The 27,850-nt window shown below is 35.7% G+C and overlaps 1 protein-coding gene across 1 annotated transcript in view; it reads left to right on the top strand.

Annotated features, from left to right (window-relative positions):
- Tps1 (Trehalose-6-phosphate synthase 1) overlaps positions 1-27,850 on the top strand; it is a 131,013-nt gene that overhangs the window by 50,853 nt on the left and 52,310 nt on the right. The window contains exon 4 of the mRNA XM_089090748.1: positions 22,774-22,914. Coding sequence (XP_088946874.1) covers positions 22,774-22,914 — 141 coding nt within the window. The remainder of the gene's footprint in view (positions 1-22,773; positions 22,915-27,850) is intronic.

Raw genomic sequence — 27,850 nt, 5'->3', positions numbered from 1 at the left:
CCGCTTTCTAGGGCTATAATGAAAGAAATATTGAGGTGGCTAGGACACGTTATGTGGATGAAGGATGACAGATTGCCGAAGATTGTCCTTTTCGGCCAACCGTCTAGGGCTAAACGGAATTCAGGTTGTCCTCGTCTGGGGTGGGAGGATGTCATAGAAAAAGATTTAAAGGAAATGGGAACTTCCTGAGAGGGTGTAAAAAGGGGGGCTTTGAATAGATTGGGATGGAGGAAAAGCGTGCGTAGCTGTGTTGGCCTCAGGTGGCTTGGTGCTGCAGTGAGTTGTTTGTAGTAGTTATAGTAATAATACTTTACCCGCAGTTCCGAAGCAACTTCATAAAACAAACAGGTTTTTGGTGTTTCAGCGTGGCTGCTTTATGAATTTGAAACAACTAATGCCAATTAGTCACTTGGGGTCTCCTCCAGGCTACTCAACGGATCCCCGGGTGGCTGATAGGGAAACGCTCTACAGGTATGTAAAGTACCTCTATAACAAGAAATCGCAAAGAAGAGAAACCAGGACCATAACAAACAGTCAAAAACGGAAGAAAATATTATGCAAATATTCCGGTTAAAACCTCCGCTCAACCGTCCTCAGTGCAGAATAATAAAAATTACTACTAATAACTCACCACGACACCAAGCCGCCTGAGGCCAACACATCTACGCACGCTCCTCTTATATCCCAATATATTCAAAGTCTTCCTCTTAATATCCTCCCAGGAGGTTCGCATTTCCTTTAAATCTTTCCTTATGACATCCTCCCACCCCAACCGCGGACGACATGCTTTCCGTTTAGCCCTAGACGATTGGCCGGAAAAGACAATTTTCGGCAATCTGCCAACCTTCATCCACAGAACATGCCCTAGCCATCTCAACCTTTCTCTCATTATATCCCTAGAAAGCGGAATTGAACCCCACTTTTCGCACAGCCTTCTGTTTTAAATACGGTCAGTCAGCAGGGTACCCAGAACAATTCGTGAGCAATTTCTCTGGAAAACATCTAGCAAATCTTCATCCGCTTTTCGGAGCACCCATGCTTCAGAGCCATATCTTACCACAGTCATCCCTGTAGCTTCCAATAGTCTAATCTTCGTTTGCAGAATTACCTCCTATTCTTTCTAACTTTTTTAAACTGTGAAACAAAAAACACACTGAGCCTTGGCTATTCTACTTTCAACATCTTCACTGCTTCCACCGTCTTTACTAATTATACTACCAAGGTAAGTGAAGTTGTCCACCTTTTCATCTTTACTTATTCCTAGCCTTAGTGACTTAGTCTTCTTAACATTAATTTTTAAATTTATTCTAGCATCCTGAACTCGCAAAACGTCTAAAAAGTTTATTAATTTTGCTCACACTTTCATCTAGGATGCTTAAATCGTCAGCGAGATTTAAGTCCAGGAGAGGTTTTCCTCCCAATTTGATTCTATAGTCTCCCATTGCCTTTCCTGTGCTCCTTAAGACAAAATCCATCAATCCATCAAAATGATCCATATGAAAGGGGATAGAACACAGCCCTCCTTAACTCTTTATTACGAAACCAGATACTAACCTCATTTCCTACCTTAACCATAGCAGTGTTATTCTCGTACATAGCATAAATCACTTTAATGTATTTATCTGGTACACCATACATGGATAGGACCTTCGCTAAAGCTTTTCTGTCAACAGAATCAAACACTTGCTCATTATCTATAAAACTGAGGACCAAAAAGTGTTTGATAATTCAGGCACTTCTCAATTATTAACCTAAGAGTGAAAATTTGGTGGACACATCCTCTACCTTTTCTGAGACCGCTCTGCTCGTCTCTTATCATTTTGTCTACTGCATCTCTCAGTGTGAAAAGTATCATATTACTAAGTAATTTGCTATCTACAGAGACCAGGCTTATGCCTCGATAATTACCACACTCACTCTTATCACCTTTCGTATACAGTGGTCTAATTAAGGTTCTCATAAAATCGCTAGGTACTTCCCCTTTTTCAAAAATCATTCACATCTCTCAAATCAAAAATCACATCTCTCTTTAATAAATGAACTTTTAGAGGTTTTGGGAGTTCAGGGTGCTAGAACAGGTGAAAATTAATTTTAAGAAATTAATTTTACAATATTTTGTACAATACAATATTAAATACAATACAATATTAGAATAATACAATAATTAATGCCAGTATAATATTTTACTATTATGCCATCTAGCTACATGTTCAAGATCCTCGGCAATTTTATCCATGGCCTCCAATTCACACCTCCTTAGTTCATATTTGATGCTTTTCACAAATGCTTTACAAATTGTATAATACAAAAATGCAGATAAAAGTCGAATGGACAATATAAAACAAAACCTCAAAATATACACTGAAACTAAAATAAAGACCCTTTCGAAGTAACGATGAAATATTAACTGAATAAAAAATACAATACTGAATGGCATTTCACAATTTCATTTTATTTAAAGCATTCTTAGAGGTTAATCGCTTGCCAGGTCGGGTATTATCGCAGACTCATTAGATTGAGATATATACTTTGTGGATGGATATAAAAACTACTAACACACTACTACTACCACTAACAACTAACCGCAGCACCAAGCCTTCTGAGACCAACACAGCTGCGCGCGCTCCTCCTCCATCCCAATCTGTTCAAAGCCTCTCTTTAAATCCTCTTAGGAAGTTCCCATTTTCTTTAAATCTTTCTTTATGGCATCCTCCCACCCCAACCGCAGACGACCTGCTTTACGTTTAGCCCTAGAAGGTTGGCCAAAGAGGACAATCTTCGGCAATCTGTGATCCTTCATCGGCAGGACGTGCCCTAGCCATCTCAACCTTTCTCAAATTATAGCCCTAGAAAGCGGGATTGAAACACATTTTTTGTAGAGCCAAGTATTTTAAATACGGTCAGTCAGCCGGGTCCCCAGACCCATCCGTAGGCAATTTCTCCGAAAAACACTAGCAAATCTTCATCCAATTTTTGGAGCGCCCATGCTTCAGAGCCCTTTTTGACCACTGTAAACACTGTAGCTTCCAATATTCTAATCTTCGTTTGCAGACTTATCTTCCTATTCTTCCAATTTTTTTTTTAACTCTGAAAAAAAAACACCCTGAGTTTTGGCTATTCTACTTTTAACATCTTCGTAAAACGATCGGAATTAATAAGTTCACCGTAAATAGGGCCTAGAAAAGTTTCTCCAGTGTCTCTATTGAGGGCGGTCTTTAGGTGAAAGTGCTGTTTTATTTCAACTGCCTCCCTGAAAACTTGCATGAGACATTTAACAGGGCAGTAATGGAGGTATTACAAAATGAAATGATGTGGGTTTTTATAGATATGTTGATCCAAGGTGGAATAAAGTCTCAGGCCTTTGGCATAGTCCCATGGCTTGTTCGATGTGTTCCGATAACTTCTCCCTTAATTGCTGTTGGGTTCTACCAACATAAAAATACCCACCAGAACGGAGAATTCTATAAACACCACTACCCAGAATGGGGTTGGTTTTATCTTAGCCGCTGTTGAAAAAGCTCTGTTTTGTATTTGAATTTTTAAAGGTGAAATTGAGGTTATTTTTATAGGATTTTTTTTCAGTGTGTCACTGAATTTGGGAATATAGGGTAGAACAGTGAAAAGTTTCTTATTACCTACCAAGGGGATAATATCTGCTGGGGTTTGTGGAGTTGATGCATTCTTTTTTGGCTTTTTTGTCTTTTTCTGTGCTGGATTCAAGTAAATTTATGAGATACCGATTGTAAAATAGAGTGTCCTTAAGATAGTTCAATTCTGAGACTATGTGAGCTTCTGAGCATATTCTTATTACACGACCAACCGAAGATATAACTACTCCTCTTTTTACGCAAGGAGAGTGGTAGGAAGAAAAATGCAAATACTGTCCTTATGTGTAGGTTTTCTATGAATAGAAAATTCAAGGCTAAGAGACTTATTGAAAATTAAGACGTTTAGAAAAGGCAGTTTTGATTATCTTTTAGTTCTAAGGTGAACTGAAGTTTAGAATCCAAAGTGTTAAGATGAGTCAAGAAGGAGCTAAGTGACACCTCTCCATGATCCCACACAGAAATAACTAATGAAACTCAGAGAGGAAAGAAAATAACAAAATGAAAAATAAAATAAAAAAAAGGTGAAAAAACGAGGATTTTGTCAGCCAGTAGCGAACCATGAAGAAGAAGAAATAAGCAAATGTTTCGACAAGAACCTCCGCCGAGTCGTCCTCAGTGCTAAACAAAAAAGAAAGAAAAGAAAAAGAAACCAACGAAATTCGAACCTTTCGAAGTTTGCTTGCCAACGACAGAACAGAAACTAAATAAGAACCAGGTTGGAATCAATGAAAAAGAAATCTACCAAGATGATTGGGCAATAATCCTTTGTTTTGCTATAGCTTTAGCTGGTCTACAAATTCGTTTATCATTTGATGTGAAAATAGGTTCTCTCAAGTTATACCGGGCCAAAATATTGATTGAGTCCTTCAAAATTAAACTGTCATAAATTGGGCTTAGTGAAATATCTCCAGTATGTCTATTTATTGCTAAATTTCGGTTTATGTATTCTTTTTATCTCAATTACCTCTTTAAAAGTTTGTGGTAAGCCATTTACAGTAGATATTAAGGTTGCCTCGTCAAAAAGAACCAGATGGGTCGGATTTTCGAAAATATGCAGGGCCAATGCCGAATCAAAGTTGTCATTGTTATTTTTCAATCTCAGGGACTTATCTATTGAAATTTTGTGTTCATGCAAACGTTCACCTAGTTGTTGATGGGTCCTACCAATGTAAAATTTCCCCAATGAACACGGAATTCTTTAGACACCACTACCCAGTACAGGGTCAGTTTCATCCTTTCTTGAGTTGAAAAAATGTTCAACTTTTTGTTCAGTTTTGACAGAAACAGAGATGTTATGTTTTTTTAAAATTTTTCCAAGTTTATCGCCAAGTTTTGGGATGTATGGTAAAGTGATGAAAGTTTTTTTTTCAATTTCCGGGATAACTGAATCAAGGGGAACGATTTCCCTATTTTGTTGTTTTATCTTTTTTAATCGTCTATCTATGATATTTTCAATAGGTTTGATTTGGTAACCATTGCAGAAAAGAATATCCTTGACACAGTTTAATTCAGAATTTATATGATTACGGGAGCAAATTTTTAAAACTCTGTCGACTAAAGAGATTATTACCCCTCTTTTAAAAGAAGGAGGGTGATGTAAAGAGAAATGTAGATATCGATCATTATGGGTCGGCTTTCTATATATAGAAAATTCAAGGCTAGGAGCAGTTTTTATAATCAAAACATCCAAGAAAGGCAGCTTACCTTAATCTTCGAGTGATTCGAGTGATGCAGGTTTACTAAGTTGCAGCGGCAGCTGCAACCTAGCAAAGAGCGAACCACATCCCATAGCAACCAAAAGTTAAAAAACGCGTTTTAAAAAAAAACTGTCTAGTGAGAAAAAATTGCCATTTGACATTGAATCAGGAATGGTAACTATTGTTTTGGTTAATCTTAGAAGCAAAAGTTAATTGCGAAAAGAAATTTATGGCAATTTCGAAAAAGAGCCCGAAACCCCTTTAAAATGGCGTCAAATCGAAACAAAAAGAGCACCATTGGAATCAGCATGGTCAAAAACCTTAAGTAGGATAATTACAGTCTTCCGCCTTGAACACCAAGGAACATGACTTTATTGCATGGGTAGTAGCACTGATCTGTCTCCCCCCTTTTTTTTTTTTTTTTTTTATTTCTAGAAGGGCTAGGGGGTGGCCAGAGCATCATAAAGAGGTGTTTGATAGCTCATTCGAAAGGGAATTAAATTTGTAAGGCTTTTTTTAAGTGACTGAAAAGATTGGAGGGCAAATAGCCCCCCTCCCTACAGGCCCCCTCCCCCCCTCCAGGTAGTCCTATAAAAATTTTGAGATAGCCATTTTGTTTAACATAGTTCAAAGGTCAAATATATATGGTTCTGATGATGATATGGCTCTCCATAGTCCCTGGAGAAGGGCTGTGTGTGGTATTGGACGTATCGATATCGCGCGTATCGATATCGTGCGTATTGGTATCGCATGTATCGTATCGGGAACATCGGTATCCACTGTTGTTGTTTTTTTTTCAGTAATTTTCTAGGCTCATTTTTTAAACCATTTCCAGGCAAGGTATCATTGTTGCAGCGGCAGCTGCAACCTAGTAAAGAACGAACCACAGCCCATAGTAACCAAAAGTTAAAATACGCGTTTTGAAAAAAAACTGCCTTGTGAAAAAAAATTCCTCTCTAACACTGACTCAGGAATGTTAACTATTATTTCGGTTTGTCTTAAAAGTAAAAGTTTATTGCGAAAAGAAATTTATGGCGATTTCGAAAAAAGCCTTAAACACCTCGAAAATGGCGTCAGATCAAAATGAAAAATGTATTGGAATCAAAATGGTCAAAACCTTGTACAGGGAAGTTACAGTACCCCTCCCTGAACAACAAGGAAAATCACTTTTGCATCGGTAGCACTGATCTGTCTCTTTTTTTTTTTTTTTTTTTTTTAAAAGGTCTAGCGGGCTACCAGAACATCATAAAGAGATTCTTAATGGCTCGTTCAAATGCTATTTCTCATATCTACGTGCTTTAAGGTATAAGGAAATATATTTTGACTTTGAAATAAGTTGAGCTTTCTTGTCTGCAAAATGAATACGCAGAAATTTATGTACAAAATTATCTTTTAACTTTTACAATTGCTTTTTCTAAATACATTTTTTGTTAGTTTCTGTAAAGTAAAAGTTTATTGCAAATATAAATTTATGGCAATTAAACCCCTCGAAAATGATGTCAGATAAAAATAAAAAGTGTACCATTGGAATCAGCAAGGTTGAAACCTTGTACAGGGAAATTACAGTCCCCCTCCTTGAACAAAAAGGAAAATCACTTTTTTCATCGGTACCACTGATCTGTCTGTCGTTTTTTTTCAACAGGCCTAGCGTGCAACCAAAAAATCATATAGAGATGCTTAATCACTCATTTTAAACCTATTACTCATATCTGCGATCTTTTTATCAATTTTACCATCCAAAAGTGCCATATAGCACTAAAAACGGAACTTTAGATACCACTTCTGAATTGGAAGCGTTTGGAAGCATAAAGCGGTACCATTGCAAAAATTATGGTCCAAAGCCCCTAACTGGAGGTTTATTATACCTTTCACATATACTCCCACTCCAGACCCTCTTAGTAAGTTTCATAAATCGCTTACTCATCTTAAAAGCAAAAGAAAATTGCGAAAAAAAAAATTAACTAAAACTAAAAACTTTTCAACTGAAAATCTACCAAAAACTAAGCTTGAATGATCAACAGTTTTGAATTGAACCTTTAAACTTCACTCTACGAGGAAGCCTGTGTGCTAGTTCTAACGGCGGTAAGTGAGGGGAAAGGACGTTCTTGCCCCCTTATTTTTTTCTCATACCTAGGTTTCGAAAAACACCTTTTTTGGGTCATTTCATTGGAAAAGATAATTTTCTCATTAAATAAAAGGGGGAAACAACCGAAAGTGCACTTTATGGGAATGTGCTATCAAGTTAAATTTATAAAGAGCGATTAGGTATAAATATAAGCTGGTAAATGAGCCCTTAAACAGCTCTTTTTTGTTACAGTAGCCTTCTAGTTTCTACTTGTCAGTAGGTGATTTACAAAGCCCTGTCTTCATTATGGCTTTTTCAGGGGAAGTCGGCCGAGTAAAAACAGTTTTTTGTTCATCGAAAAACAAGCGTTCCTGAAAAACATGCATTGTTTTGTGAAGCATGGATGATGAACTTCATGTTATAGACTGAAAGTTTTTCGTAGCTGTCAAGGTTGTTTTCAGTATTTTCTGTAGGAGTCTTATCTCCCCTAGATCGGTGATCATTAGAAACTACATTAAAATAAGTTTTCAACTGAAACTTAGGAGTGCCATTAAAACTTAAAACGAACATATATTATTCTGTATCATAGGCAGCGCGGTAGCGCTGCCTGAGTAAAGAACGATGTGGGCACAATGTTTTTTTTTCTCCATACCCAGGCACTTCGTATCGAAGAAGTTGTCGTATAAAGGTCAAAAAGGGCTCATTCGATTGGAAATGGGTGTGGCTAGTGCCCTTTTTAATAGTCGAAAGTGATTGGAGGGCAACTAGCCTCCCCCCACGCCCATCATTCCCCCAAACACATCCAATTAAAATTTTGAGATAGCAATTTTGTTCAGCGTAGTTGATTTCCAGATATAGAATATATTTTTGAGAAGGACACTCCCCCACAACCCTAAGGGCAAGGGTTCTAAGTTATGCCCTGGCGTCATATAAGGTTTTTATAGAGGGTGTTATCATAGAAATTTCAAAGAAGGTTCATTCGGTTGGCAATAAATAGGGCTATTACCCTTTTTAATAGTCGACAGTGATTAAAGAGCAGCTAGCCCCCCCCCCACACCCCTCCTTTCCACAGACAAATCCCCTCCAAATTTTGAGATAGCCATTTTGTTCAACGTAGTTGATTTGCTGATAGAAAATATGTTTTTGAGGGGGACACTCCCCCACAGCCCTCAGGGCAAGGGTTTTAAGTTATGCCCCGGGGGCATATAAGGTTTTATTGAAATCTTTGTCGAAGAAACTTGAAAAAGGGCTCATTCGATTTGAACTTCAAAGGGATAGTACCCTTTTTAATAGTCGAAAGTGATTGGATGGCAACTAACCCCCCACTCACGCCCACCTTTTCCCCAAACATATCCAATAAAAATTTTAGATAGCCATTTTGTTCAGCGTAGTTGATTTCCAGATAAAAAATATGTTTTTGAGGGGGACACTCCCCCACAGCCCTCAGGGCAAGGGTTTTAAGTTATGCCCCGGGGGCATATAAGGTTTTATTGAAATCTTTGTCGAAGAAACTTGAAAAAGGGCTCATTCGATTTGAAGTTTAAAGGGATAGTACCCTTTTTAATAGTCGAAAGTGATTGGAGGGCAACTTACCCCCCTCTCACGCCCACCTTTTCCCCAAACACATCCAATAAAAATTTTGAGATAGCCATTTTGTTCAGCGTAGTTGATTTCCAGATAGAAAATATATTTTTGGGGAGGGAACTCCCCCACAACCCTCAGGGCAAGGGTTGTAAGTTATGCCCTGGGTCATATAAAGATTTTATTGAAAACGTTGTCGTAGAAACTTCAAAAGAGCTCATTCAATTAGAAATTGAAAGGGATAGTACCCCTTTTAACAGTAGAAAGTGATTTGAGGGCGACTAATGACCCTCTCACGCCCACCATTTTCCAAAACACATCCAATCAAAATTTTGCAAGCCAAACTATAAAGTCTTAAAAAACGAAAAGAATTAAAGTATTATTTTCTTTTTCCCTGAAAAGACTATGTCAATATAAAACGAACAGAAATTAATTTAGAAAACTTTTTCCACAAAATATCTATGCCTTCCCAAGGTCAGAACAAAATTTGCACTGTACTGAAAAATACAAATGAATGTGCATTGTCAGTTTAATATACATATACTGATATTTAGTAATCAAAATGTTTATATTATTTGATTTGTTAAAGTTATAAAAGTAAAAACATTTATATTTTTTCAGTCAAGTGCAAATTATGTTCTGGCCTTGGGATGGCATACGGGTTTTGCGCCCAACTAATGTTGATTTCTGCTCGTTTTGAGTTTGACTCGGTTAATTATTGTAATTTCTGTTCGTTTTGGGTTTCATATATTTATCGATGCTGATTTGTGGTAGTTTCACGCTTGGTAGATATTTGATTTGATTTTTGCTAATTTTTTGTTTAATGGAGTTCTTTACTTTTCTTTGAAAAACTTATTTTGTGGAAAAAGTTTTTTAAATTAGTAAATAAAAAAGATCATAGCAACGTTGTTTCTACATTAAATTTTAATTAAAAAACGAAATTTTTTTTTTTTTTTTAAACAAAGTTTTTCCGAGGGAAGTAAAGAGCGAAGTTGAAACTTAAAACGAACAAAAATTATTACTTCACAGCCTATCTAACATATATTAATAAAACTAGTACATATAAACCAACTAATTATGTTTCCCTATGCTTTTAGGATTATACAAAACTAGCGCTTTACTGAAAACACAAATTTCAAGTATAAGAAACAGGATTATTGATTTAAGAGTCAAAAGTGAGTATGTAGCCTGACAACACTAAACGAATCTATAAAGCTTTCCATAGTCTTACACCAGTTGTGACATTGGTAACTTTCAGTATACAATTAAATTATCTTAAAAACATAAGCGTAAAACTAAATATTTTTTAATAGCCGCGAAGTAATATATAATACCAATAGCGGGTAAGAAATACCAATTGCTTAAATTGTAAGAAAGATGCTTTAGTATTACTTGAAATGGAGATCAAATAAGACATAATATGAACTCTGGAAATCCGATTATTTCTATCTATACAAGAGTGAATTTCAAGCTATGATACAAATTCTAAAGCTAGTCTATAGTCCTAATACTATCAAGATGGCCTTACTTAGAACTTACGTACAAACTAATCATGACATGTCCTTTTCATAACCAAAACGAGAGCCAGTCATTGAACTGAGTCATTGTGCTGAAGTGATGCCAAATTAAACGTAAACAAAAATAAAATAAAAAAAATAAATTAACAATATTAAAATGGATTGTTGCTTTATCTTAAAAGGAATTGATCCTAAAAAGGATTTATAATATTTTGATTCTATAAATAGTAACCTTAATTGGTTTGCTTTTACTGTACCAAAACTCCTATATTATCTTGCGTTTTCAGTAAAGCGCTAGTTTTGTATAATCCTAAAAGCATAGGGAAACATAATTAGTTGGTTTATTTGTACTAGTTTTATTAATATATGTTAGATAGGCTGTGAAGTAATAATTTTTTTTCGTTTTAATTTTCAACTTCGCTCTTTACTTCCCTTGGAAAAACTTTGTTTTTTTAAATTAATTCTATATAAAAAGCGGCCAAAAATGGTGAAAGGCTCGTACCCATTGCCATTGGAAGACTCATAATTTGGGTAAAAAATTGGTTATTGTATTAGAAATATAAGGAAGAACTATTGCAAAGATGGGGGAGACGTATAATGGTTTCAATATCCAGTGTTTTGTAGTCTGTTTTGTCAATATTATCTTCTGGTTTCCCTTGAAGAGCAAGTTCAAACTTTTTAATATCACAAGATGTAGCCTATACATAGAAATAGCATCGAAACTGACCAAGATTGTATCTTTTTTATTTCAAGGTCTTTTAGTTTTTCGACAAGGTGAACTGAGTTTTTAATGTGTGAAGTTTGTGCTGGCATAAGGGGCCGAAAAATTGTCGACGACCATTTTCCCAATCTGGCAGCCAGAGACCTATAAGAAGCCACAATTGAACGAAGAGGAACTACATCTTCATGGATTTTTGGGATAACATAAAATTTAGGAGCGGAGCAACCTAAAGGATAAAATAATTTATACATTTGTGATGTAACAAGTCTTTCATTTTGCGAAATTCCTAGCTCCTTTCGTATTTCACGGGTGAACGTATCTTTGGGGTCTGAATCTATAGGCTTTTAAGTGTGAGTATCGGATAAAATATCAATAACTTTTTTAATATATGAAGTTTTATCAAGGATAACAATTTTATTCCCTTATAATCCCTGGTGATGATAATGTCTGGGTCTTTTGTTAGATTTGTCAAAATTCGCGTTTCCTGATTTTTTTAGCTTGAGGAATACGGAGTAAAATCAAGAATATTCTTAACCAGCTCTTCTCGAAGAAAATATGGATTTTCCAAAACACCTCGTGAACCAAATATACCCACCTCCACTACTACTAACAACTCACCGCAGAACCAATACGCATGAGGCAAATACAGCTACACACCCTCCTCCTCCATCCCAATCTATTCAAAGCCTCCCTCTTTACACCCTCCTAGGAAGTTTCCATTTCCTTTAAATCTGTCTATGTGACATCGTCCCACCCTAACCGTGGACTATCTGGTTTCCGTTTAGCCCTAGACGTTTGGTCAAAAACGACAAAATTTGGCAATTTGTCATCCTTCGTCTGCAGAACGTGCCCTAGCCATCTCAACCTTTCTCTCATTATATCTATAGAAAGCGGGATTGAACCACACTTTTCGTACAGCCTACTTTTTGAAATACGGCCAGAAAGCTGGTTACCCAGAACAATCCGGAGGCAATATGTCTGGAAGACATCTAGCAAATCTTCATCCGCTTTTCGGAGCGCCCATTCTTCAGAGCCATATTTGAGCACTGTTATCAGTGTAACATCTAATATTCTAATCTTGGTTTGCAGACTTATCTTCGTATTCTTCCAAACTTGTATTAACTGTGAAAAAACACTCCGAGCCTTGACTACTCAACTTTTAACATCTTCACTGCACCCACCGTCTTTACTAATAATGCCACCAAGGTAAGTGAAGCTGTCCACCTTATCAATCTTTTCGTAACCCAACGTCACCTTTGCATCTTCACTTATTCCTAGCCCTAGTGACTTAGTCTTCTTAACATTTATTTTCGAACCTATTCTACCATTCTGAACTCGCAAAACCTCTAAAAGCTCATTCATTTTGCTCACACTTTCGTCTAGGATGCTTAAATAATCAGCATAATCTAAGTCCAGGAGAGTTTTTCCTCTCCATTTGGTTCTGTGTTCCCCTATCACCTTTCCTGTGCTTCTAAGACAAAATCCATCAAAATCATCCATACAAAGGGGGATGGAACACAACCCTGCTTAACTCTTGATTTAATACAAAACCAGCTGCTAACCTCATTTCCTACCTAAACCGCAGCAGTGTTATTCTCGTACATAGCACTAATCATTTCAATGTATCTGTCTACTATACCATACAATGATAAAACCTTTGCTAAAAATCTTCTGTCAACAGAATCGGACACTTGCTCATAATCAATAAAACTGAGGACTAAAGGTGTTTGATAACTCAGGCACATTTCAATGATCAACCCAAGAGTGAAAATTTGGGCAACACATCCTCTACCTTTTCTAAAACCGCACGGTTCTACTTTTACAACTTTGCCTACAGCATCTCTGAGTCTAAAAAGTATCATATTACTAAGTAATTTTCTACCTACAGAGACCAGACTAATGCCTCGACAATTAATACACTCACTTTTACCACCTTTCTTATACAGTGGTTTAATTAAGGTTTTCCTAAGATCGCTAGGTACCTCCCCTTTTTCAAAAATCAGATTTATAATCATCAGTAACTAATTACTAATCTCAGAACTGCCAAATGAGTAAAATGAGTAAAAGAAACTCATTTACCACAATATCAGCACCTGGAGCCTTATTATTTTTTAATCCTTTTAATACTGTCACTAATTCTTCTTCATAAAACAAATCTTCCCTCACATCCAAGGTATCCACACTGGATACCTTGCCCGCCTCCACACTGGAGACTATATGAGAAATTTACTCGTATTTGAGGCAAGCAAAATTTTTGTCTCTTGGACAAGACTTGGGTTTGTTTCTGTGTAAGAACTTTTGAAGATAGGTTTTCAATGGCCCATGGGCGCCCAGTATCTGAATTTTAGGGGGGGGGGGGGGGCTTACATGGTCTAATCGGCACTTCCAATGCTGTATAATAGAAATCTCAAAACAAAAACATAAAATGTAAGGCAGCATCATTCAGCGGGGGGAGGGGGGCTAGGGCCTCCCTCGGCCCCCCCCCCCTCATGTGTGTGCCCATGCAATGGCCAGACCAGGATAGAATCTAGGAAGGAAGGAAACATCTGGAATTTTGAAATTTTTCGTATTGTAATTTTACAAACTTTTCTGATAAGCGAGCCTTAGCCATAAAGAAGTCGTGGCGGAAAGAATTCTGAGTTATTTTAGAAATCTGCTGAAAAATCTGCCGGTGAAAGGTTTTGTAGTAAAAAATGTCGAGTGTAAAACAGCCAGTATAAAACAGAAGAAAAAATTATGCAAATATTCCGATTGAGGCCTCCGCTTAACCGTCCTCAGTGCAGAATAATAAATAAATAAAAATCAGAAACTAATCTTCCAGGGATTGGAAACGTGAAATTAGGTGATATAAAATCTATTTACTCAGGCAAGAAAAATGGCATATATAGACAGGAAGTAGGGATCATAATGAATAAGGAAGATGCTAAGTCCTGTTCAGGTTGGGAAGATATTAATAAAAGAATGTTAATCGCTAATTTTATGACTAAAAAGTGGAAATTATCAGTCATAGAAGTAGTATGCCCCTGTAGAACCGACTAACGAAGATAGTTGTGACTCAGATGAACTTTGTTTACAGTTACAGGAACAAATAGACTGAGTAGGGCTCAAAACCCCTATGCCTTCCCAAGGCTAGAATATAATTTGCACTTTACTACAAACAATATAAATGTTTTTACTTTTATAACTTTAATAAATCAAGTAATACTAACATTTTGATTAATAAACATCAGTATATATATATATATATATATATATATATATATATATATATATATATATATATATATATATATATATATATATATATATATATATTAAACTGACAATGCACATTCATTTGCATTTTTTTCAGTTAATTACAAATTATAATCTGGCCTAGGTGAGCCTTAGGGGTTTTGAGCCTAACTCTTGTAAATTTCTTCTAGTTTTAAATTTGACTCAGTTATCTGTTATAATTTCTGTTCGTTTTGGGATTCATTTATTTATCGATGCTGATTTGTGGTAGTTTCATGCCTGGTAGATTATTTGATTTTATTTTTGCTCATTTTTCGTTTAATGGAGATCTTTACTTTTCTTTGTAAAACCTATTTTGTGGAAAAAGTTTTTTGTAATTAATTTCTGTTCGTTTTATATGGACACAGTCTTTTCAGGGAAAAAGAAAATAATAGTACATCTTTTCGTTTTTTAAGGCTTTATAGTTTCGCCTGCTATTTGTATGCTGGAGAAAATTTTTCAGCAATTTTTAACGACATACACCCTTTTAAAAATTTTGACACAAATAGTAGTGTTTAATTTAGTTTGATACCTCCTCTAGTTGACCTGAAATAGTAAACTTGATACCGTTCGCCAAAAAATATGTTTACTTTCTTCGATAGCTTGCATACACTTACGCTATTTTGATTTTGTTAAATTTTAAGAGCAGAAGTAACCCCGAAAGCTTGAACATAATACCCTCAGTCGTTCTTGGGATACTGCTGAGACGCCTTATTGGGAATTAGCATTAACACAGTGTATTTTGATTTATTCTAAGGCAACATTTAGTTTTTAAACATAATGGGAAAATGGGAGGGTGGGCGTTGGAGGGGGATTAGTTTCATTCCAACCACTTTCAGCTATTAAAAAAGGGCACTAGCCCCTTCTATTGTCAATCCAATGAGCACTTTTCGAAGTTTCTACAACTCCTTCGATACGAAGTGCCCTGGTCTAAACACAAAAAAAATAATAATACATTGTACCCACATCGATCTCTACTATAAAAATGTCAAGCCTTCCAATTACTTTTGACTATTTAAAATGGCACTAGCCCTTTCAATTTCCAATCGAATGAGCCATTTTTGAGTTTCTACGTCAACGCTTTCTATAAGAACCTTATATGCCCCCAGGGTATAACTTACAACCCTGAGGGCTCTGAGGAGGTTACACCTTATATGCCCCCAGGGTATAAATCACAACCCTTTGCCCTGAGGGCTGTGAGGGGGTTGTCATCCTCAAAGACCTAATTTCCAGAACTTTCAACTACATTGAACAAAATGGCTATCTCAAAATTTTGATTGGATGTGTTTGGGGAAATGGTGGGCGTGAGAGGGGGGTTAGTTGTTCTCCAGTCACTTTCAACTATTGCAAAATGCACTAGCCCTTTCAATTTCCAACGGAATGAGCCCTTTTGAAGTTTCTACGACAAAGCTTTCTATAAAAACCTTATATGCTCCCCTTGCAATTTCAAACTGAATGAGCCCTTTATGAAGTTTCTACGAAAGCGCTTTCTATGAAACCTTATATGCCCCCAGGTTATAACTTGCAACCCTTGCCCTGAGGGCTGTGGGTGGAGTGTCATCCTCAAAGACATAGTTTCTGGACCCTTAAACTAAGTCAAACAAAATGTGTATCTCAAAACTTTGATTAGATGTGTTTGGGGAAAGGGGAGAGAGCCCTTTCAATTGCCAATCGAATGAGCCCTTTTTGGAATTCCTACGATAACGCTTTCTAAAAAAAAAAACTTATATGCCCCCAGGGAATAACTGCCAACCCTTTCCCTGAGGGCTGTGGGGGGAGTGTCATCCTCAAAAACATAATTTCCTGACATTTTAACTGCTTTGAACCAAACATGTATTTAAAAATTTTTACTAAATGTTATTTGGGTAATAATGAGCGTGAAATGTTTGTTAGTTGTCCCCAGATCATTTACGACTATTAAAATAGGCACAAACCTTTTAGGCTCCGAAAAGAAAGAGATCTATTTGGAGTTTCTACGACATTGCTATCTATAAGAACCTTATATAGAAGGTTATCATGCTCAAAGACCTAATTTCCACAACTTTTAACTACGTTGAACAAACTGACTATCTCAAAAATTTGATTGGATAAGTTTGGGGAAAAGGTCGGAAAGAGATGGGGGATAATTGCTCTCAAATCCCTTTCGACTATTAAAAAGGGCAATAGTCCCTTGAATGTCCAATCGAATGAGCCCTTTTTCAAGGTTCTACGACAAATTTTTAAACAAAAATATTGTATGCCCCCAGGGCATAACTTACAACCCTTATCCTGAGGGCTGTGGAGGGAGTGTCGTCCTCAAAGATATAATTTCCGGACCTTTCAACTACTTTGAACAAAATGGCTATCTCAAAATTTTGATTGGATGTGTTTGGGGAAATGGTGGGCGTGGCAAGGGTGTTAGTTGCCTTCCAATCACTTTTGACTATTAAAAAGGGCACTAGCCATTCCAATTTCCAATCGAATGAGCCCTTTTTGAAGTTTGGACGACAACTCCTTCGATTTTCAAAAATATTTCAAAATAAATTAAAATTTTCAAAAATAAAATAACCGCACTGATACGATTGTTGAAACATACTTATTATAAAGAGTCTTTCGAAGAAACTCAAAATTCTCCTCGGAAAACGTGGTCTTTAATTAATTCTATTAAAAAAAAAACAACAAAGGAATTCTAACTTTCCTGAAGTTATTAGTTTAGAAGATGGATCGACTACTAACAAATTGGGGAAAGTGGCTGGTATTTTGAATTCTTATTTCACTAGTATAGGAAAGGAAATTGCTTCGTTACTAAAGAACCAGTTAGACTCACCTAGTAATAAACCTTTTTCTTTATACCTTCCATCTCCTCAAAGTAATTCAATTTTTCTTGGGCCTATTTCTCGGTCTGAAATAACAAAAATAGTTTGTGATCCAAATCCAGGTAATTCAGCGGGAATTGACGGGTCTAGTTCTATAATTGTTAAATAAATACTGTCTGCAGTAATTTTACCATTACAGCATATAATTAATCTTTCATTTAAAACTGGAGTTTTCCCGTCTGCTTTTAAAGAAGCGAGGATAATTCCGCTTCACAAAGGTGACTCTCCTGAAAACCCATCAAATTACCGCCCTATTTCTATTTTGTCAGCATTTTCTAAAATATTTGAGAAGGCAATTTATAAGAGGTTCTATGACTTTCTTAAATCGTCTAATTTTTTCACAAATTCACAGTTTGGTTTTAGGTCTGGACACAATACTGAACACGCTATCATTGCTCTCATCCAATATATTCATGAATATATAGAGGAGAAATTCCTAGATAGAGGTGAAATTCCAGCAACAATATATTTAGATTCTAAAAAAGCATTCGATACAATATCCCATTGTATTCTTTTTCGTAAATTGGATAATTGTGGTGTGCGCGGACCGGCGTTGGATCTAGTTAAATCTTATCTTGATAAGAGAAAGCAACGAATAGATGGAGGTAATTTTCTCTCTTCGCCTGTTCCTTAGTCCTCGATGGTTGGGGTGCCTCTGTCCTAGGTCCTCTGCTTTTAATAGTTTATATAAATGATTTTCACCGCGCTTTGGCATCCCCGTGTCTCAAAAGACATTTTGCTGATGATGCGGCCAGTTTCAATTTCCGAGGGGAACGACGAGAAGTTGGAGGCAAAGCTGGATACTGCATTTTCTAATGTTCTTGAATGGTGTTCATCAAGTTTTGTTGCTTTAGATTTATTAGAAACTATTTCATAATTTACGGCAGAAAGTCAAATGTTTGTCCTCGCATTACCCGAGTTACTTCTTCAAAATATCTATTATCAATATCTCGGGAGAAAGTGATAAAGTACCTTGGACTCATGATTGATGTAAGCTTATCTTTTAAAACACACATTCAAAATATACGCTTAAAGATTTCAAGGTATGTTGGTTTAATGCAAAGGTTGAAGCATTATTTGCCCTACTCTGCTTTACGAAGCATTTATTTTTCTCTGATTCAGTCTAATATTAATTATTGTTCTCTAGTATATTTATCTACAATTAAAAGCCATATTAAACCAATACAGATTTTACAAAATAAAGCAGTAAGAATCCTGAAACTTTATTTCATCGCCTATTGCCCTTCCAAATAAGTCTTCTACAGCATCTTTATATACTTATCTAGATATACTTCCAGTTTCTCAACAATTTACTTTTGGAGCAATTATTTTCATATTTTGTTATGACATTAAGGAATTACTCCCATATTACCTCAATCAAAGTTTGTTCTCCCAATCACAAGATTTACATCGTTATAACACGCGACAAAAAAAGAGTATCTAGATTGACAAGTATAGTACTGAGAGATCTAAATTCGCCCCGTTCGAGTCAATAGCCCGGTGCTGGGATGCTCACAAGGATTTTATTGATAAATTTTCTTCTATCCATTTGATAAAAAGGAATCTTAAATTTCATTTAGTTCATAATTACTTTTAATTAAGTGTCTTTTTAATATGACTAAGTTATTTATTTGGATTGTTGTTCTCGGTGAATGTGGGCCTCTCGGCTATCTCTTAGTATTAATTTATATTTAATAATATTGATTTTTTTTTATATTTATATTTATATTTGGATCCTGGGCTAGCTGCTACTTTCATATTATTGTTGTATTATTGTATCTTTGCCGTCGTAATTATCTTTGTATTGTAGCGTAATTTGTTATTGTATCTTTGTCTAGGGCTAGTTTTTCGAGCTTGTCTCCCCATGGGCCTATGTCAATTATATACATGTATATGTTAATAATAAAATGATTGAACTTGAACTTGATACGAAGTGCCCTGGTATGAAAAACAAAAAAAATTGATACGAAGTCCCCCAAAATGTTTGGGGAAAAGGTGGGTGTGAGAGGGGAAATGGTGGGCGTGAGGGGGGAATGGTGGGCGTTAGTTGCCTTCCACTTACTTTCAATTATTAAAATGGGCTCTAGCCCTTTGAATTTCCAATCGAATGAGCATTTTTTCAAGTTTTTACGACAACACTCTCAATAAAAACCTTACATGCCCCAGGGCATAACTTACAACCCTTGCCCTGAAGACTGTTGGGAGAGTGTCCAGCCCAAAGATATAATTTTCGGACCTTTCAACTACGTTGACCAAAATGGCGATCTCCAAATTTTGACTGGATGTGTCTGGGGAAATGGTGGGCGTGGAAGGGGTGTTAGTTGCCTTCTAATCACTTTTGACTATTAAAAGGGCACTATCCATTTCAATTTCCATTCGAATAAGCCCTTTTCGGAGTTTTTACGACAATTTTGATACGAAGTGCTCTGGTCTGAATTAAAAAAAAATAATAAATAATACATTGTGCCAACATCGTTCTTTAATTAGGCAGCGCTACTGCGCTGCCTAAGTATATACCTCGACATTAAAACTTAAAACGAACAGAAATTACTCCGTATATGAAAGGGGCTGCCCCCTCCTCAACGCCTCACTCTTTACGCTAAAGTTGTTTATTGTTTTAAAAAATAGAGTCTTGAGAAAGTCAAACTTTAGCGTAAAGAGCAAGGCTTTGAGGAGGGGACAGCCCCTTTCATATAAGTAATTATTTCTATTCGTTTCAAATTTTAATGTCACTCCTTATTTTCAGTTTAAAAAAGTTGTTTTTTTATTTAATTAAACCGGGGAATACAGCTATACACAAAACAAAAACATATTCAATCTTTTTTCTGTCAGCCACTTCGCGCTGTTGTGCTCTGTAAGTTGGAAGGCGTCGTAAAACATGTCAGTAAAATATGTCAGATACAACTATTGGAATCAAAATTCCGTTTTTTAGAGTTTCGGTTACTATTGAGCCGGGTCACTCCTTACATACAGTTCGTTACCACGAACTGTTTGAAAGGCGGTCAGTCTGAATTAGGTGTCTTGTTATCAGAACGATAAAGTGTAAGTACAAATAATTATAATTCTAAAATGGTGAAATATCTGAAATAAAGTTACATTATTTCTGTCAATTGTTAAAGACAGAAAAGGTTGGAAGCAGGATTGACATATGACAAAAAAGAAAAAAAAATCAATAAAGTTAAATGGCTCAGAAAAATGAGGGTAGTGTCATCCAGCGGACAAAAATGAAGTGAAAATGATAGAGGCAGATATTTCGTGACAGACTTTCTTCCAGCCGTCTTCAATGCTAAAAAAAAAAGAAGGAAAACTAATCTTTTGAATTAACTGAGCAGAAGAAAGACTGAATCAAACAAACCTAAAAACCTAGCTAGAATAAATGAGACTATTCACCTAATTATATGGGCAAGAATTATTTGCTAATTGATTGACTTAGCTTGTCTACTGACCTAATTTTCATTAAAAGTGTGCTCAGATGATCTTAATTTAAACTGAAGAAAATTTTTATTTGAGTCATATCATTTTAAGTTATTATAAAGTGGGTTTATAGGAATATTTCCAATATCTCTATTTAAAGCATGATTTCCATATATGGAGTTTTTTTTTTATTTCAATTGCCACCTAAAAGAATGTGGGAACTCATCTGCTTCAAATATTAAAGTTGCCTCATCAAAAAGAACCACATGATCTGGATTTTCAACAATGTAGAGAGCCAAAGCAGAATCAATATCCTTTTTTCTCCTTTAATTTCACATTTCAGAAAAATCTTGTATTCATGCCGTCTTTTCCCCGGGAGCCGGCGTTTACCCCCGGAAAATACCCCCCACGGAATACTACCCCCCCCCCTCCCCAGAAAATTTTACCCTTGGATAATCCAGGATTTTCATTAGAAGGGAAATTTAAATTTCTACTCTCCTGTTAAGTCAGGGGCATTCGTATTGCATTACCTATAGTAAAGGTAAAGACCCATATGCGTTCAATGTATTAATATTTGTTCATTAATTTTTTCCCAGAATCACTTCATGTGGAAGGGGTGGTCGAATAAGCTTTGGAGGGGGCTCAGTCAATTGGAAATTGAAAGTTCCAGTGCTCTTTTCTAAGATTCAGCCTGCTTTTTAACCAATCGCTATTGGACGAGTTGTTACTGACTACAGTGTCTAAAGGAAATTCTTATTTTAGTTTAACGACCCTTGTGTTTCAGCAGTTGTTTTGAAAGAATCTTTAGATAAATACAGAATTATCTCTAAGGAGCAGACGATGTCTAGATCTTAGATCTTAGACGAGATCTAAGGACCGTATCCAGGACTTTCGTTTAGAGAGGGTGGGGGGGGGGCCTTCGGAACAGACACGGTCACCTGAATCCGAATCTAAGACTGAAGGAGAGGAGCTAGATTTGGAAGCCAATCCTGTTGAAGAGAGTCTTAATGACTGTAAAAGTGACTGAATGTTCTGCTCTTATGATCCAGTGCTTGGTTAATCGAAGTCATCAAAGTGTTACAAACCTCTCTTTTAATTGTATTCGGTACTGTTATAAATAAATCAAAACAACATGTATATGATATGAGGAATGTGGCTGAATACAGCTATTTAAATATGTAAGGCTATTTAAATATGTAAGGGTAACATTTCCTAGGTTAAAATGTAGAAAAAATGACTAATATGATTTTACTCCCAAATAATGGTAAATTTGATTTATTTTTTCTTTTTATTTTTTTTTTTGTAGAATATTATTTGTTTTTTTTTTTTACAAAATAGATGTCCGAAGTCAGACACTGTCCAATTTCTGATATATTACCCTAGACAGAAGATTACCAAATGGATAAACTGGACAGTTAATTAAATTGATGAAACTAGATGAAAGGGCATTACCTTTTTTAAGCCCAGGAAAATTGGAATCATAAAAAAATTCATCTGGTCTTGTAGCTACAGGGACACTCTAAAACACCAATTTTACCCTGTATTTCCTAAGGAGTACCTTATTTTACCAATTTTACCTTATTTTACCAATTTTACTTACCGAGTTTTTATTTTATGGTGATTTTACAACCCTAATTCATTAGTACCAAATTTCTCTTTTAGACCTTGTGTTGCTATTGACTCAGGTTACTCTTTATTTACAGTTTAGGATTCATTTCAAACATCTGGTTATCACGAGTGATTCTCTAGAAAAAGTCCTGCTTAAGTACAATAGCACAGCCGATGTCTTACCATAGAGGCGACATCTTTAAAATCAGTGGATCAGAAAAGCACCAACGTCGTCGGCAATTTCGAGATTTTTACCGTTTTTTGGGCCCTAGACCCTCTGTTATCCGCTATGCTTTTAGGCCTTTTCTCTAGCTGGGTCTTCTATACTAAAAATATAAATCATGGACTTTATACTGTATCAAAGTGAGGTTCAGTACCTTTCATAATGTTCGTAATGTTTGTTATAGGCTTAATTCTGTTTTGTATGATTTCAGGATTACGTGGCTGTGAATAAACTTTTTTCAGAGAAGACTCTCGAGGCAATCCATAGTGTACGAGAAAAAAATCCAACTGTAACACCTCTAGTTTGGATACATGACTACCATCTCATGTTAGCAGCAAATACCATTAGACAGGTAGACTTTCTAACTTAGAAAAGGGCTGATATAGACACCCAGAATAGACAAAATGAGGATTTTTTATTTCTTTTTTTCTGTCTAATTTTTACCTTAAAATCAGATAAAACGCTATATTTGCCCCAAATAGGGCTAGCGGTTGGTGTATCTGTATTCAGAAAGTATTACGATTAGTAATTTAAAGAACAAAACCTAACAGCAACTTGCCAATTAGAACGTATTTCAATAAAGAAGTAAATGTGTGTGTTTTACGGGAATAAAATAGAAATTAAAGTCTGTCATTTTGTAACACCATTCCATTCTATTCAAAGCTGCTCACACTAGAATGGCAGAATTCAACTTATCAAGCTTTTGCACTAAAGATGTAATTTCCTAGAGAGAAACTAACCATCATCACTCCAGGTATGGATGTCATCTCAATTTTCTTTTATTGGGGGGGGGGGGGGTAAATCTCGATGAAAAGGGGGTAAAATATGTTTGCTCTAATATAAGAAATCCGATTTCAAAGCAATTTGGTATCTTATTTGAGCTAAATATTAAAAATACTTATCACACATCGATTTGAGCCACCCAATTAAGATCAGACAAGACATATTTACAAAAAAAAAAAAAAAAAAAAAAAAAAAAAAAAAAAAAAAAAACATCAAGCAAATATAATGTACTGATCAAGCTCTATTGCCTTTAAAAAAAAAGGGGGAAAATACAAGTACTTTTGAAACAGTAGCTCATAAGTATTAAAAAGATAAAAAAAAAATAAAAAAATATAGAGCAAGAAAGAGAGACAGAAAAAGGGAGGTGGATAGAGGGAGAGAACGAGGGAGGGTGTAAAGAAGGAAAGATTTCAGCAGTTTAAAAGAATTTATTCTGATCACTCGGCAAAATCTAGACTGGTATTTAATGGTAAAAAATCGATCAGAAACTAAAACGAAAATTCATAAGTCTTCTGAAGGAGCCAATTGAGTGGCGTCTTAGGCCGTACAGCGAACGATATTCCATATGATATGACATGCAAATAAATGATTGAAATTAGGTATATAGATAATTTCGGAGACCACACTGCCTTTCCATGACGATAAATAAAAGTTCAAATAGGGATAAAATCCTTTTAATAGACAGTGATGATAGAAATTCACAAAAATACCAGATATTTCGGTCACATATACAGTGACCGTCATCAGTGACCGAAATATCTGTGACTATATGTGACCGAAATATCTGGTATTTTTGTGAATTTCTATCATCACTGTCTATTAAAAGGATTTTATCCCTATTTGAACTTTTATTTATCGAAATTAGGTATCTATTGAAATATGCAGAATTTAAATATTCTGAGAGCTGCGAAGCTAATAATTCGACCGATCAAATACTAAGGATGATGTAACTAAGAGACCCAAGGAGATCACCGTGAAATTGAAGGAAAGTGAAGAATGCACAGGATAGAATATAATGCTTTTCAACATCCGCTAAAGGTTTAGCTGCTGAATGACTTGGTTTCCTGGAATGAATTTACGGCTTTATTATGTGTCTTAGAAAGGGATCTAAAAAAAAGAAGGAAAAGTAGACATCCACGTAATTGGGCAACATAAAACATGCGACAAAATTAAATTGCGGAAGATGAATCTCAGAATTGGCCAACGAAAAATATATTTTAACTGTTTTAGAATAGAGTGGCTTTTTCATAGCTTCATCTTAATCAAATCAATACGTTGTTTAAAGGATATATTTTTTATCAAGAAGGATGCCTAAGAAATAGATATGACCACTAAGAAACGGAAATGGCCAGCCTTTGATGTGCTAATAGAGCCTTTGGACAGACGAATTTCATATAGTTGTGGATATGTATTTATTTATGTGTTTGTCTGTAAATTATATTATAGCAATATTCTTATTGTATTCTTTGATCAATATATATATATATATATATATATATATATATATATATATATATATATATATATATATATATATATATATATATATATATATATATATATATACAATCAAGAGATAACCTAGATACTCCGCATTCAAGACTCAGCAGAATCTTTGCCTAATCCTAACTATCTTAGTTTACCCCTCACTAACTCGGATCTATTTTGCAGCTAAGATTGTGTCAACAGGATCACCATTCCTTTGTGGGCACGAAGGAATTATAATACTATCATCAATAAAAACAACAAGCGAATCCAAAGAAGCAAACAACGATTATGGGCACGGGAAAATGTAGGATGACATAGACGACAACAATATAAAGATTTTCATTTCTAAGAGCGAAAAGTAGGTCATTTACATAAATTAAAAACAATACAGGTCCCGGAATTGGCCCTTGAGGGACACCCTAGTGGATGTTTGAGGGCGAACGGAAAAGTGGATCGGCAGAGATTATTCTACCGGACAACCAAAGAAATGAACTACCTCTTACACCAAAATGAGAAAGTTTAGCACTGGAATAAAGACTCAAGAGCTTTACGAACATCCGAGAATAAAGCAGTAGGAATCAGATCGGAGCATAGTGCAGAATGAAGATGGTTCAACAGAAACGCACTTAATAAGATTAAACAGCAAACTTAATTACCTTAGTAGGAATATTATCAGGGCCAGGTGACGAGAAATTCTTCAATCTCAACAACTCTAGCAATTTTCTGTATCAGACACTGTTTCGAAATATTGACTTAATATAAGGTTGTCGAAGATGAGACCTGAAATCAGATACCGACGGAGAAGAGTTAGCAGCAGAATCAGTCCTTTTACCAAAATTCGGAAATGTGAAGTAAATGATTTTTGAACATTGAGTTCTTCCTTGATATGTTTACCATTGACAGCTAGGCATGATGGGACCGAATGAGACAGGAAGGAGGACCTGAGGGTAGAGTTTATCTCCTGCAAAGTGTCACGGATATCTTTGTTGCAATCTGACAAACAATTAAAATATACTGGGACTTGGGTTTTTTGACATACAGAATTATAAATGCTCTTGTATGTTTTGAAACACTGAAGGTGAACAGCCCTAATTAAGGGGCAAGCAGAATTAAACCCCCCTAGAGATTATTTTTTCTCTTTGAACCCTTAAAAAAGCAAAGGATCATCCAGGGATATATCGGAAACACCCTATTAGATTTGCGATTAGGAGGCAAAGCAGAGCAAATATGAAAGATAGGCTCTTTAATAGACTCGTAAAAACTATCAAATAAATGAGAAAGGTCAGAATCGACCTCAAAGTTTCCCCAAGGATTTTCTGCTGATCTTGACTTAAGGAGAGTTAATTCCGCTTCATCAAGCCTAAGGACATATCATTAGACCAACGAATCCTCTTAATAGTCATATCATCAAATTTATAGCTAGAGTAAACGGGGACATGATCAGAAATGTCACTTATTATGACGTAATTTTGGATCAAAGTAGTCAGGGCGAAAATAACAAACAGTTCGTGGTAACGAACTATAAGTAAAGAGTGATTCGGCTCAAAAGTAATCGAATCTCTAAAAAAGATAGAATTTTGATATAAATAGATACATCAAAAGGATCGGCTTATTACATTGATTCCAAATATATAAGATTAATCAAGTTTAATGTTACATATCAAAAGCTACAAGCCTGAGAAAATTTTCCCGATCTTCGAAAAAGGGGTGATATGACCCTTTAAATTGCACCACCAGATTTAGCGTATCAGAGAACCCTACTGTAGAAGTTTCAAGCTCCTATATACAATAATATGAAATTTTGCATTTTTTTTTTTTTTTTTCGCCAGAAAGATCACGGATGCGTGTTTATTTGTTTTGTTTCGTTTTTTTTTTTTTTTTTTTCCAGGGGTATCGTATAAAACTAATGGTCCTAGAAGATCGGGAGAGGGTGCATTCGAACTGAAATTAAAAGTTCTAGTGTCTTTTATAAGTGACCAAAAAAAAATTATCCGCCGTCCGACCGAAATTTTTAGATAGCCATTTTGTTCAGCATAGCTGAAAAATCCAATAACTATGCCTTTAGGAGTAAAGTGACCTTCCATAGCCCGTGGGAAAAGGACTGTAAGTTATGAAATTTGCCCATTGTTTGCGAATAGTATTTGCTATTGGGAAGTATACAGACATTTTTCAGGGGAAGAGGATTTTGTGCTTGGGCTGTTTCATTAGGAGAACTCTCCATGGGAAGCGAAATTTCCAGGGGAAATTTTACACTGGGAGAATTTGACAGAATTCCTATACTAAATTCTTTTTATTTGTCTTAATTTCCCTTTGCTATCTCAACTTTGTATGTGGAGATGTTCAGGGGGAATTGTCCGGGATAAATTTTTAGCGGGCATGGATTTCCAGAAAAATTTCCAAGGAAGGGAGATTTCCGGGATGATTGGAAAAAAAAATGAAAATCTAGTCTTTTTTCAAATGAAAGTATGCTAAGGCAAATTTTTTTAGGCTGAATCGTCCGAAAGAAATTTTACGGAGAGGGGTGGCATTTTCAGTGAGGATGAAATTATCCTTAGAGAATTTTACAGGGGGGGGTGAGGAGGGATTGTATTCGCGCCAGAATTTCTTAATTCCACTGAAATTGCTGATTTGCCACCCTATAACATAAAACTAGATGATATCACGGTAATTATGCTGTTGCGTAATTTACATATTTCAGAGGGTATGTGCGATAGAACACGCCTGGTTGTTACTGAATTATGTAACAATATAATTAAAGCAAAATTATTACTGAGGAAAAGGCTAGAAAAGGAGTTTACTTTAATCTGCGATTAGAAGGTAAGCGACCGTGAGAATCACATATACAAGCCTGCCACGTGCTGAAGTCTAGGGACCAAACTAAGCTTGGTCTCCTGGTACTCAATATTTATATGGCCAGTCGAATTATTAAGAATACTTTGAAAATTAAACGGGATATTTTTCAACTTTAAATGTCATCCATCAAGGGATAAAATATACCTAGAAGTAGAATCTACAAG

The sequence above is a fragment of the Artemia sp. Qi Xiang Cuo genome, chromosome 6 (genome assembly GCF_049724085.1).
Source record: "Artemia sp. Qi Xiang Cuo chromosome 6, ASM4972408v1, whole genome shotgun sequence".
NCBI classification, from domain to species: Eukaryota; Metazoa; Arthropoda; class Branchiopoda; order Anostraca; family Artemiidae; genus Artemia; species Artemia sp. Qi Xiang Cuo.
Note: the sequence above shows the minus strand (reverse complement) of the source record. Positions and strands in the feature narration are given on the sequence as shown.